Source organism: Vipera ursinii (genome assembly GCF_947247035.1).
Source record: "Vipera ursinii genome assembly, chromosome: 3".
NCBI lineage: Eukaryota > Metazoa > Chordata > Lepidosauria > Squamata > Viperidae > Vipera > Vipera ursinii.
This window is the reverse complement of record NC_139516.1, coordinates 20,093,981-20,107,919: the sequence shown is the minus strand read 5'-3', so window position 1 is coordinate 20,107,919 and position 13,939 is coordinate 20,093,981. Positions and strand designations below refer to the sequence as shown.

General features: G+C 49.4%; 1 protein-coding gene and 1 long non-coding RNA gene across 2 annotated transcripts in view; both read right to left on the bottom strand.

Annotated features, from left to right (window-relative positions):
- The window catches only part of LOC310637163, a 554,476-nt gene that overhangs the window by 509,205 nt on the left and 31,332 nt on the right, over nt 1–13,939 (bottom strand). The window lies entirely within an intron of this gene.
- Nucleotides 1–13,939, bottom strand: part of LOC310638554 (plasmanylethanolamine desaturase 1-like) — a 39,883-nt gene that overhangs the window by 6,393 nt on the left and 19,551 nt on the right. Inside the window, exon 3 of the mRNA XM_083359717.1 lies at nt 343–434. Within this exon, the coding sequence (XP_083215843.1) occupies nt 343–434 (92 nt within the window). The remainder of the gene's footprint in view (nt 1–342; nt 435–13,939) is intronic.

Sequence of the window (13,939 nt, the reverse complement as noted above, 5' to 3'; positions counted from 1 at the left end):
GGCAATTATAGTTTAGCACAATTTAACTAAGACACATTATGGTTTAACACAGTATGTGAACCCCAGTAGAGATTTTTCATCAACTATTATCTATCTTAAGTATATTGAACTAATAAGCTTCAGATCAGGGGTGTCAAACTGCTGGCCCACGGGTGGGATGCATCATAGCGAAACCGCGCCCACCCCATTGCCAACAATGGCAAAAAAAAGTCACAAGTCACATGACGTTGCAAGTTTGACACCCCTGCTCTAGATATAGGGAAAGCAATAAACTTAACAGCTCACTCAAATTATATAGAATTCAACACACATACTACACACATTAGGAAAAAAAAGTCAGACCTTTCCAACTACTGGCAGATCCACAGATCCCCAGGTATCTGCTCCCCAGTGCACTAAACCGGATACAAAGTCAGCAGTAATGACTCCTGCAACTTTAAGAGACAAGGGGAGGGAGGGATAGAAAAGGGAAGTATTAGACATTTGGAGCAATACAAAGATAGTGATTTTTAAAGAATATCAATAAAACAGAGGTACTGTTTTGACAAGATATTTAACAGCCAGTAATGGTGATGTTTTTCCAAAATAAACCATTTGAACACGTAGCAGCATCTGGTCAACTTTATAGAGCAGACATGTCAAACACAAGGCCCGGGGGCCAGATCCGGCCCGCGAAGTGGTTTCATGCGGCCCGCGAAGCCATCCTAGAAACAGTGAGGGAACGGCCCCCACTGCCTTGGCCCTGGCCCAGAGACCCTCCTCCTGCCAGAGACCCTCAGATCTGTCCCACTCCTGCCCAGGCCCCCATAGGCACCCTTGATGCCAACGATGTAGAGCTGGCCACGCTCACCCAGGCCATACGCACTTTAGCCATGCCCACCCAGGCCACACCCACCCGGCCCCCTGAGGGCAACCGCAATGCTGATGCGGCCCTCAATGAAATTGAGTTTGACACCCCTGTTATAGAGTAATGTACAGGCTTAGAAGGAAAGCAAGGGTGGGCTGTATTAGTACTTGTAGGGGAGCCCACCAAGGATCATCAGGGTAATAGGCTAGACTGGAAAGCTAAAACAATATCCTAGAAGATGACAATGGCAAGGCCCTTCCATATTGTCAGGAAAATTACAGGTCTACACGGTCCCAACCATCAAGCTAAAATCAAAGACCACCTTAATTTTGATTACCACAAACCATGTGCCTTTTCAAAGTCCAAACCGTCAATTAAAATACCGCAGTCTATTTTGTGTACAATATACAAGTAAGCTTTTGGAAGATGTTATTTCCCAACTTCATAACCAACAAGCATTCATAAGTATAAATAAGCATTTCCAAAATGCAACATACCTACATGCTTATTTTTCATAGCCCTTACAGTACACTATACATAAAAGTCGCCTCTGAGCTGGGATCTGGTGACTTCAAAGACATATTGTCATTTTGGGTACAACAACATTGAAGCGATCTCCCATGACCTTTTTCTGGGATATTTATTACTTATATTCTATTCAGGTTCTAGGATATATTTTAAGTTGGTTCATACTTCTTTCACAGACAATGATGAATAACTGGTTTGAGCTTGTTAGGAGTGACAGACTTCCACCAACAATGCAACAATTTTAAAAAAAGATTCATTAAATCAGTGGCTAAATAATTTAGGTCTGATTAAAATACGTGTTTTGTTGAGAAAGCTCATTGTGCAGGAAATAAGACATTGACTATTCGGAGGTACAGAAATGTGATTTTAATTGAATCTGGCCACCCATTATCCAAACGGTGATTAACAACTGCTAAGTTTATCCCAAGGAGGTTGATCTTAAAAACTTAAAAGTTTATCCTGCCCTTACTTATTGTGCATACATACAGTATAATAGAGTCTCTTCCCAATGAAAGCTTGAAATTACCTTCAAAAACAAAGCAGCATTGTGTTCATTTTTGAACTATGAAGCAGTGTTTCACTATCTTGGTAACCTGAAGATGAATGGACTTCAATTTCCAGAATTCCCCAGCGACCATTAGCAGTCTCTATGATCAGAAGGCTGGACCTCATGTGTTCCCCCAAGCAGCTGATAAAAATGAGCCCATATACTCTATGATCCAGCCCAAATATTCTCCTAGTAATGTAACTCTTTGCTTTAAGAGCACAACTTGTCAGGTTTTGATCAGAGAATAACAACCAGAATAGTCACAGGGCTTAAGCAGATCACTTGAATTAAAAAGCCCTAGCATAAAAAGAAAGGAAAGGTCACAAAATAAAGCTTAATTACAATGTGGAAAGGAATCTTTCTCTTGTTTCAGCTGCTGTAAGACACCAGGCTGCCCTTTTATCATTTTGGGGGGGGGAGGCCAAGTTATAGATAAATCATTATCTACATCCTTGCTTCAAAAGCTGTAAGTAGCCATCAGCCATCTTCTTATTATAGAATTTATTATTAAAAGTTTGAAAACTAAATAGAACCACTGAGATTGGTCAGCAAACACATTACTATTAAAATACTCTAGTCCAGGGGTGTCCAATCTTGACAACTTTAAGACTTGTGGACTTCAATTGTCAATGCTGGCTGAGAATTCTGGGAGTTGAAGTCCACAAATCTTAAAAGTTGCCAAAATTGGACACCCCTGAACTAGTCATTATGAAACTTAACTCTTCCTAGAAGTACAACTCATCCCAAAAAGGAAGCTGGCGTTAGTGGAAAGTTTCATGCCTTCGCATAATTAATTATCCATTTAATTTAGCCCTAATACAGTAGTCATGAAGGGAGACTCTAGATTTTTTTTTCATTTTCAGAAATGAAAAAAATCCAAACATGTTTTTTGAATATAGTTTTCTCTTCCATTTAGGCTACTTAACTGGGACATAAGAAAGATGATTATTCCCCATTTAGCAAAACTTCAGATCAGGGAAAGAGGCAAGGAGATAAGAACTTACTTGTAACTATGTGTAGAATTTTCTTTAGCCATCTGCAGAAATGAATAACAAAGGTTGAACCGTTTTCTTATAAAGCCCAGCAGGCATATTAACTCCCCCCTCCCATTTAAGGGGGGCATTGCATCTAAAGCAGACCTTGTGAACCAAACTTTTACAGGTCCTCTGATCCCCATTAAAACAAGGGAATACACTAAAAATATACACGAAATAATTTCCTTGCAGAATCATATCAGACAAGTAAGATGTCTGAATACTTTTTTCTCAGTCTAAAATGATTCTGAAGGAAAAGGCACATAATTGTTTTGAGTGCACTGAGTAAAAGTAAAAAAATGAAGTGTAAACATGGGCTCCAAAACCAGGATAAGGGCTCATGGGAAAGAACTAAACGTGCTTGAAAGACGTATGACATTGGTTGAAAATATGATTTATTAGAGCAGATGTTTTCCCTGCCTGTAACATTGAATCCTTCTTTTATTGTTAGGTTTAGATTTATGGTTTCATGCGTTGCTATTTGTCAGTTCCTTGTATGCAGATAGGTGATGTAAAAATGGAAAGAGATTACAAAATCTGGGAATCCACTCTAATAAGCTTTCTGCAGAGCAGTTTAGGTAACTATGAAAGCCTGCAATCAGCTGTAAACAGGAGTCAACAAAACCCAGGATGCCAGAATGCAATTATGACACAATTTTGCAGAGTAAGAGCCATACTCTCACCAATTAGAACTACACCTGAAGTACAGGGCTCTAGATTCCCCGTCGTCTAACGCTGGTGGAAATGTTTAAGTGTTAAGTTAGAAAAGTATGTTAAGTTCCAGAAGTATATCAAACCTACCGTCAATCTCTGAAGGGTGACAGGAAAATAAATCTGGGGATCACCCGAGCTATAGTCCAATTTATTTTAGCAGCACTTGGCTGGAAGAGGTTGCACCCAAACTGGGAAGAGACATGACATATTCAGCTTATAGAACTGGAAACGGTAACAGCTATGTTGTCAGCCAGTAGCTATGTCAGGAATGAGACCACCATGCTCATAAAAGCTTAGCAGGGGACAAAGTTACAGGAAGATACCTCCTCCTTTTGAAATCCTCTTCCAGATTAAGCCTCTGCGTTAGTCTCGCCTGCTTAGAACGTGCTGCAACATCATGGGTCTCTGAAAAAAGAAGCTCTAGGCAAGCTGGCTACAGAGCAGGACATGCTAAATTCTGAAGATGTCATAAGTGCTTCACCTTTGCTATGGAGGGACAGAAAGAAATGGAGTGCAATGAGTGCTGATCTGGCATGGCACATCAGAAAGCATCTGGGTACCAAAGCATCTGCACTGTTCTCAAAAGGTAATGCTTGAAATTTAACCAAGTACAGGTCGTTTTTGACTTAATTTCTGTTGTTAAGGGAGACATTTGTTTTTGCCCCGCTTAACAACCTTTCTTGTCTCAGTTGTTAAGTGAATCACTGCAGCTGATAAGGTGGTAACCCGGTTGTTAAGAGTACCTGGCTTCCCCATTGTCAGAAGGTCGCAAAAGGTGATCACATTATCTTGGGACACAGCAACGGTCATATATAGAAACCAGTTGCCAACCGTCTAAATTTTGATCACATGATCATGGGAATGCTGGAGAAAAGTCGCAACTGAAAAACGGTCTTGAGAAGTCTCTTTTTTCAGTGGTGTTATAACTTTGAATGGTCACTAAATGAATGTTGTAAGTCAAGGGCTACCTGTATCAACTCTATATCTTTTTACAATAGAAAAACCCATCTAGCAAGATTTCTAGAACAGTTATCACCAGCTTTCACCGTTACCTCCATCATTCTTCTACTGCATAAGTCCTCTGCCAAAAGTCCTGACAGACTCTCATTTATGCTGGAAAAAGAATATGAACGGGAGGCAATTTCTCCCATGGATGCTTTCCCTCTCCAAGGATCTGCGTTTCCTAGCTGAGTCAAAATGAGAGAGACACGGGCAAGAAACATGCCAAGATGAGTCCTGAATGGGAGTCACAGCCCTATTTGGAACCAAATATTCCCCAAACATTTACTGTATGGAGCAAAGTAAGTTAGAATTTGAGATACAACTTTGTACTGATAATGAATTTGTGTTCTAAGGTTATGATGAACAGGATGGATTATAGAAAGAAGAGTGATATGATGTAACTTTTAGAGAGAGAGAGGTTAAAATATATTTGTACTTATTACTGCATCACTGTTTGGTATGGTGGTAGCAGTGTCTCAGATAAAAGGCCCATACAGAGAGTGGTAAAGACAGTTGAGAAGATGACAGAAAGTCCCCTTCCCATTATTCAGGATGCTGCTTATAAGCGCTATGTGCTTAGAGCTCAAAGGATTGTTAGAGACCCCATACACCCATTTCACAGTTAGTCCCCTCTGGGAGGAGATTTCGAAGTATTTCTAGCAGGACTGTCCGATTCTGTAACACCTTTGTCCCCTATGCCAGGGCTTTTCAACTGGTGGTACGCGAACCACTGGTGGTACTTTGGCACCTGGCAGGTGGTACGCGACCGTCCTAGAGAAGTGGTAGCAGGGGGCAGACAAATGAGCTCAAGTGGCGACAATGCCACATAAGACTGAGGGAGACACAGCTGGAGCTGCAGGGCTGTCGGGGGCTTGACAAAAGTCCCAGGATCAGCGCAGGGTTCCAGCTGATCGGCGCTTCCGGAAGCTGGAGGTGCCCTTAAGAGAAGGCGGGGTGGAGGGGGGAGAGAGAGGAGAGGATATAAAAGGTTTTGGCAAGAAAGGGCCAGCAAGGGGATGCCCCTGCTCCACCTTGTGGGCACACAAAAAGGAGATAGCGAGCGCCTGGCATCCCTGCTCATCACTGAGAAAGGAGAAGTGTTTCCTTTCCCCCCAGGATGCCAGCGCTCACTGCCTTATCTGTGTGGGGCAGAGACGGCGGCGGCGGGGGCTTTCTAGCTCCAGGTCTCCTTGTGGATCGAAGGCTGAGCATTTTCCAGCTTTGATGGCCCCCACCAGTCGATCAGCACCTCGCCCGCTCACTGACCTAGCCTCGCAGCCACCAGGCTTCCCTTTCACGAAGACCGCCGCTGCCTGTGTGGGATAGCTATGGCCACCGGCAGTGCTGGCAATCTCTTCCCCTCCCGTCATCTCTTCCTGAGCACAGAGGAAGGAAAGGGAGGGAAGAAGGGAGGAGCTGGGAAAGGGACTGCCTTCTGAGCGCTTCTCAGGTTTATTTTTTTTAGCTGCCAAAGGCTCTGGGCAGGAGGCTTCACATTTTGACCCCTCCCCCATCGTTGCCTCTGCGTGGCTCTCAGCTCGCCTCTCTCAGACCCGTGTGTGTGTGTGTGTGTGCACGCACGCGTGTGCGCTTGCGCATGGAGGTGGTCTCACTCCTTGCAGCCCCACGGGGCTGGAGGCGGGAGCTGAGGGGGAGCAGGGTGCGATATGATCGGGGGCATGTTGAGAAAAAGAAACAAGTACTCCAAAAAAAACCCCAGCTTTCATTAGTTTGCAGCTTGTCATTGCAGAAGGTCTCTGTTGAGGGCGTGGGGCTACAAGGGGTGAGACCCTCCCCTACGCACGCACACATACACAAACATACACACACACAAACACATGTGCAGGTCTGAGAGAGGTTAGCTGAGAGCCATGCAGAGGTGACAGGGGAGGGGTTAAAATGTGAAGCCTCTGCCCGTCGCTGCCTGCTTGTTGCTACCTCTGCCCGGAGTCTCTGGTAGTTTTTTTTTAAAGCAGGAGGGAGGGGTGGGAGGAGGGGCAATTTGGTTGGAAATGCCCCAGTTCAAAGGAGAAGGCAATTCTGTGTTCTGTTTTGTCGCAGACAGAACTTTGTTGGCAATCCAAGTTAACACTGGTATTCTTGAATTGTGAGCTCTTAGGAAAGTATCCCCTCCTTGTGTGTTGCTAACAGCCATTTCCAGTGGGGAAAAGAGGAGACAGCAGAGTGGGGGAAAATATTTTCCTTTGCTATATTTCCAGTTTCAATTAGACCAAGGCAGGGTTCCTACAAGAGAGCCCTTTTAAGGATTATGTATTAATAGAAAAGCAACTAAGCTACCTCTGTTCCTAAACACCAAAACTGTTGCACATAAAAAACGGAGGAGCTCTGATCCACTATCACAGCCACCATTTTGACAGTTTTGCTGTACTGCTGTCTGTGGACACCCTCACTAAATGCAAGCATGGGATAAGCTGAGCCTGGTTTGTTCTCAATCTTTTAAGTGGCCACAAACTACTAGCAAAACATCAGTCCAAAATTCAGTTCCAAGATAGCTTGATTTTAGCTGCAGAACAGAAAAGAAAGCCTTGAGGTATATTATAAGCAAAGGGGGAACCTTGAGCCACAAGACATTTTGGACTTCAACCTAGGCAGTAGCCAACATTAGGGGGTCATTAACGCGGTGGCTCAGTGGGTTAGGACACTGAGCTTGTCGATCAGAAGGTCGGCAGTTTGGCGGGTCGAATCCCGAGTGCCGCGTAACAGAGTGAGCGCCTGTTACTCGTCCCAGCTTCTGCCAACCTAGCAGTTCGAAAGCACGTAAAAATGCAAGTAGAAAAATAGGGACCACTAGACTTCCGGTGGCTCCGCGGCGACGGAGGGAGCCTTCCCGGGCTGCCCGCGGCTCAGCTGTTGTTTTTTCGCCCGAAACAGCGCCGATCAGCTGTTCGGGCGAATCCGAAGCCCCCTCCTCGGGAGAAGAGGAGGGGGCGAGCTCCCAGGTAGGGGTAGAGTTCTCCAGGGCCACCAGAGCTTATGGCTTGGGCGGCTGAAGGATTGAACTCCCCCGTAGCCTGGGCTGCTCCCAGCTGGCCGTCGCCTCTGCTCCTGACTTCTTGGAGCAGAGCCAGCCGTCTGCGACCACCCCTGCCTGAAGGAATGACTATGATTTAAAGGAGCAGGCAGAGCGATACAAGAGGAAATGGTAAAGAGGATTGTTCTGAACCAGCCCTCTTCTGGCCTTGTAAAGGCAAACCCCTATTTAGGAAGAAGAGACTGGAGAGCTTCCAAGGCTAAAAGGCATCTGCCAAGATTTAATTACGCAGTTAACAAAAACACAAGAGCTTATCTTCTCAAGCGGAAAAGTTGCTTTCAGCAACCAACCCCTCCCCAAACACTCCTTTTATAGAGAGCTCAGGGCGTGGTCTCCCTGTGCCTCCTCCCGAGGAGTCTCACAGCCTTTCTTTGTTTGTTCCTGCTCGACTGCCTCCTGCGTCGGGCGTCCTTGAACAGGGCCAGCTGTGGGTCATCTTCCTCCGCACTATCGGGCTCACGCAGCTGAGAAGAGGTCCCCGGCTGAGGGCTCTGCAAAGCCTCCAAATCATCATCAGCCGGTTCGTTTCCCTCCTCCCCCACATCTGAGTCATCCGATACATCGGAGCCGGCTGTCGGACCCACAGGCTGGCCCTGAGTCACAACACTATCCCGCACCGCAGGGCCCTTCCCCCGGGTCTGCCGATCCGGATGTGGTCGGGATGGGAACTGTTCGTGAAAAGCAGTCACCAACGCAGGGGCATGAACGGCGGTCGCGTCTTCCCATGTGAAGTCCTCCGGCCCGTACCCTTTCCACTCGATCAGGTACTGGAAGCGACCTTTCAGCCAGCGGGAATCCCTGATGCTGGCGACCTCGTACTCGGGGGTGCTGTCGCCATCACGAGGTCCTGATGGGGGAGGTTCCGCTTGGCGAAGTGGACAAGCCGGTTGTTCGGGGACCAACAAGGACCGATGGAAGACGGGGTGCACGCGCAGGGAACGTGGCAGAGTTAAACGATAGGCGACCGGGTTGATGACGGCCTCGACTGGGAACGGTCCAAGGTAACGGTGGTCCAGCTTCCTCGCCGGCCGAGTGGATGGTAGGTTCCTGGTGGACAGCCAGACCCGATCCCCCACCGATAATGGAGGCGTATCCCTTCTCGACCGATCGGCGAACCTCTTGTAGTCGGCCTTGGCCTTCTCCAGCTGCCGTCGCACCAACCGATGGATCGCCTGTAACTCCGCCATGAATTCGTTTGCTGCCGGCTCCGGTGAGTCCACGGGAGAAAGGGGGAAAAACCGGGGGTGATAACCCACGTTGGCCAAGAACGGTGTCATCTGCGTGGAGGTGTGCTGCGAGTTGTTAAAGGCAAACTCGGCTATGGCCAAATAGTCCACCCAATTGTCCTGCTGCAGGTTAACGTAGCAGCGCAGATACTGCTCTAAGATGCCGATGACCTTCTTGGTACCCCCGTCGGTCTGAGGATGATGCACGGAGAGGCAAACCTTAATGTCCAACGCCCGCATCAACTCCTGCCAGAAGCGGGCTGTAAACTGGGCCCCCCTATCGGAGACGACTCTATCGGGAAGGCCGTGCAGCCGGAACATCTGTTGGATGAACATGCGACTAGTGGCGCGAGCTGACGGTAAGCCGCGACAGGGGATGAAGTGCGCCATCTTGGTCAACATGTCCACCACCACAAACACTGTCGTGAAGCCGGAGGATGGGGGTAGATCCGTCAGAAAGTCCATGGACACAGCCCCCCAGGGTCTCTTGGGCGTTGGCAAAGGCTGCAGTAAACCAGGCGGGGCCCCTGTCGCTGACTTGGCCTGCCTGCATGGGACGCAGGAGGTGACATAAGACTGGACATCGTGTCGGACTCGGGGCCACCAGAATGTACGGGAGACCAGGTTCAGAGTCTTGAACAGGCCAAAATGCCCCGCAGCCGGGTTATCATGACATTGGCTGAGGACGAGTCCCCTGAGTGGCCCTCCTGGAACATAGAGCCGGTCACGATAATACAGGAGTCCATCCGTGACCGACCAAGGCGAATCTGGCCCCACCTCTTCCTTCCGCTGAGCCACCCACGCCTCCTGCTGCTGCGCCTCCCGGATCCGAGCCCGTATATCCACCGGCTCCCGCACCACAGCAAAAGACTCGACGGGGATCACTGTCCTGGGCGGAAGCTTGTCTTCCACTCGGGTGTACTCGGGCTTCCTGGACAGAGCATCCGCTCTCTGGTTGTGCCCGCTTGGTATGTACCGCACCCGGAAGTCAAACCTCGCAAAGAAGAGGGACCACCGGATCTGGCGTTGGTTCAAATTCCGAGCGGTCTGCAGGCTTTCCAGATTCTTGTGGTCCGTCCGGACCTCGATTTGATGCCGCGCCCCCTCCAGATGATGCCTCCAAGCCTCGAACGCCGCCTTGATGGCCAGCAGCTCCTTCTCCCAGATGGTATAGTTGCGCTCCGAGGGATTCAATTTCCGAGAGTGATACGCGCAAGGGAAAAGGGTACCGTTGGGCGTCGCTGCCTGGAGTAACACGGCCCCAATGGCAATGTCGGAGGCGTCCGCCTCCACGACAAACGGCCGTTGCGGGTCAGGATGCTTCAAGATGGGCTCCTTCATGAAGGCGTCCTTCAAAGCTTGGAACGCCTGTTGTTCGGGGGCGTTCCACTGGAACCGAGTCTTCTTCTGCAGGAGCCGGGTGAGGGGGGCTGTCAAGGCAGCAAAGCCAGGGATGAATGTCCGATAGTAGTTGGCAAATCCAAGAAGTCGCTGAACATCCTTCACGCGACGCGGGGGTTGCCAACTCTGCAACGACTCAACTTTACTCGGTTCCATGGCGATGCCCTCAGGAGAAATGCGGTGACCCAAGAAATCAATGGTCACCTGGTAGAACTGGCACTTCTCCAACTTGGCAAACAGCCGATGTTTCCGGAGGCGCTGCAGGACCTGACGGAGATGCTGATGATGCGCTTCACGCGACGGGGAGTAAATCAGGATGTCGTCCAGGTAAATCACAACAAACTGGTCCAACAGATCCCGAAAGATGTCATTCATAAAATGCTGAAACACAGCGGGGGCGTTGGTCAGGCCAAACGGCATCACCGTGTACTCGAAATGTCCATAGCGAGTACCAAACGCCGTCTTCCACTCATCACCCGGCCGAACCCTGACGAGGTTGTAAGCTCCACGCAGGTCCAGTTTCGTGAAGATCTTAGCCTCCCGTGCTCTTCGTCAAAAAGAAGTCGGGCGAGTTACGGCTTTGCTGTGACTACCGGAAACTCAACGCTATCACGGTGCGTAACCGCTATCCGCTGCCCCTCATCCCCGAGCTCTTGGTCCAAGAGCTCGGGGATGAGGGGCAGCGGATAGCGGTTACGCACCGTGATAGCGTTGAGTTTCCGGTAGTCACAGCAAAGCCGTAACTCGCCCGACTTCTTTTTGACGAAGAGCACGGGCGCAGACACTGGCGAGGACGAGGGCCGGATGAAACCACGAGCCAAGTTCTTTGTCAGGAAGTCCCGCAATGCAGCCAACTCGGGCTCCGACATGGAGTACAAACGCCCCACTGGGAGAGGCGCATCAGGGACTAGGTCAATGGAGCAGTCGTAGGGCCTGTGCGGGGGTAATTGGTCCGCCTCTGACTCGCTGAACACGTCAGCAAAGTCGGACAGTTCGGGAGGCAAGGAAACCCCTGGGGAACCCTCCACCTGGCCGGCACAGATATGGCGGGTGTGGTCCACGCACTGCAAACTTGGGAAGGTGACCAAGTTCTGAGACCAATAGATCTGTGGATCATGCGCCCGGAGCCACGCCAGTCCCAAGACCACGGGGAAGTGCAGTTCCGAAGTGACGTAGAACTGAATGGCCTCCACATGGGTACTGATGGCCATACACACGGGTTGCGTGGCGGCCGTAATAGGCCCGGACAGGAGCACTCGACCATCGATGGTCTCCACAAGCATGGGCGGATCCACTGGACACTGGGGAACAGCCCATTTGGCCACAAAGGCCGAATCCATAAAGTTAGTGGTAGCCCCAGAGTCAATTAAAGCATGGACCGGAATCCCCTCTGGCTTGCCAGGAAGGATCAGACGTGCCTCCAAAATCAAATGCCGTGAAGGTTCACAGGCACCGTCGGAACGGCATCGCTCGGCGTGGTCGTTGTGGGTCGCCCGATCTTTCACACCGTCTAGATCGGGCTCGGGCCGTTTCCCGACAGCAAAGCAGGGGACTTTCTCAGGGCCGGCTTGGTCACTGATGCCCGCTGACGCTTCTTTGGACAAGAAGCAGCCAAATGTCCAGGGTCCCCACAGTAAAAACACAACCCCTCCGATCGTCGTCTGTCCATTTCCGTCACCGATAGACAGGACCTGGCGGCACCCAGCTCCATTGGCTCCTCCCTCTGGACTGGGGGCTCACGCACAACAGGGGCGGCAGGGGTCTGTGGGGTGGCACAGCGACTCTTTCGCTGCTGCAACCGGGCATCGATCCGCAGACAAAGATGGATCAGCCCATTCAGATCTGAGGGAATGTCCACGCGGGCCAGCTCATCCAACATCTCCTCTGACAAGCCATCCTGAAAGGCATCCACGAGCGCAGCCTCATTCCAGGCGGAATCCTGGCTAAGCAGCCGGAAATTGCTGATATAGGCCTGTAGAGGGCGCTGACCCTGCCTCAAAGCTTTCAGGCGTCGGGTGGCAGTCTGCGCCTTAATCGGGTCCTCGTACATGAGGCGCATATGGTCACAAAACCCCCCAAAGTTATCCAACAAAGGGCTAGGCTGTGCCAACAGAGGCGTGCCCCAACGAGCTGCATCTCCCGACAGAAGGCTCAACATGAATCCCACCTTATCTCGGTCAGTGGGGAAATCAGCTGCTCTCACGCTGATATAAAGCTGGCATTGTCCCAGGAAGGCAGGAAACAGTTCTGGTTTACCAGCAAATTTATCCGGCATAGCTATCTGACATTTCCTCCTGGGTGGGGGGGCAGCATGTACCTGAGCCTGCAGTTGTGCCACCTGAGTGGCCAGCAAGGTGAGTTGCTGGTTGAGCTGGGCATTCTCGGCAAGAAGCTGCTCCATCGTAGTAATAAGGGGTGGGTGGCTGAAAGCAAACTGTTCTGAACCAGCCCTCTTCTGGCCTTGTAAAGGCAAACCCCTATTTAGGAAGAAGAGACTGGAGAGCTTCCAAGGCTAAAAGGCATCTGCCAAGATTTAATTACGCAGTTAACAAAAACACAAGAGCTTATCTTCTCAAGCGGAAAAGTTGCTTTCAGCAACCAACCCCTCCCCAAACACTCCTTTTATAGAGAGCTCAGGGCGTGGTCTCCCTGTGCCTCCTCCCGAGGAGTCTCACAGCCTTTCTTTGTTTGTTCCTGCTCGACTGCCTCCTGCGTCGGGCGTCCTTGAACAGGGCCAGCTGTGGGTCATCTTCCTCCGCACTATCGGGCTCACGCAGCTGAGAAGAGGTCCCCGGCTGAGGGCTCTGCAAAGCCTCCAAATCATCATCAGCCGGTTCGTTTCCCTCCTCCCCCACATCTGAGTCATCCGATACATCGGAGCCGGCTGTCGGACCCACAGGCTGGCCCTGAGTCACAACAAGGATTACTATGTTTTACTCTCCAGCTTGATGGACTTTTTTGGATTACAAATCTGAAGTGAAAGTGCGTCATATTTGGTAAAAGATGGCGGCTAAACCACCCCCTAAAACTCTTCGGAGTGCTGGAACTTCTCCCGTGCAACAATCATTATTGCAGGCGCTGCATCCTCCTGATGTATTGACATCAAAGGACTTACAAGATGCTCTTGAAAAACATACCCAGGTAATTTTGGAATCAATTAATATTAGATTTGCACAGATGGAGGAGAAATTGGAGAAATTGGAGGAGAGAATGGAGGAGAGGATGGAACAGAAGCTCAAAGCGATGAGGGTAGACATCTTGACTTCAGTGTTTAAAGTGGCTCGGTGTGTGGAAGAATTGGAGGAAAAGCTAGAAGACTTGTCTCAAAAGAATGCTATATTAGAAGCAAAACTATTGGAGAATGAAAATAAAATGGAAAGGGAACTGTGTCTTGCTCAATATTTCCAGATGCAGTTTGCCATTAGAATTAGAGGCTTAAAGGAGAATACTAAGGAAGATCTAAAGCAGCTGGTTTCTGAGGCTTTTGAAATAGTGTTGAAACAGCCAGCATCTGAAATAAAAGGAGGCATGGACAAAGTGTTTCGTGTGAATTCATGGATTGCCAGACAGAGAAAGTTGCCTAGAGAT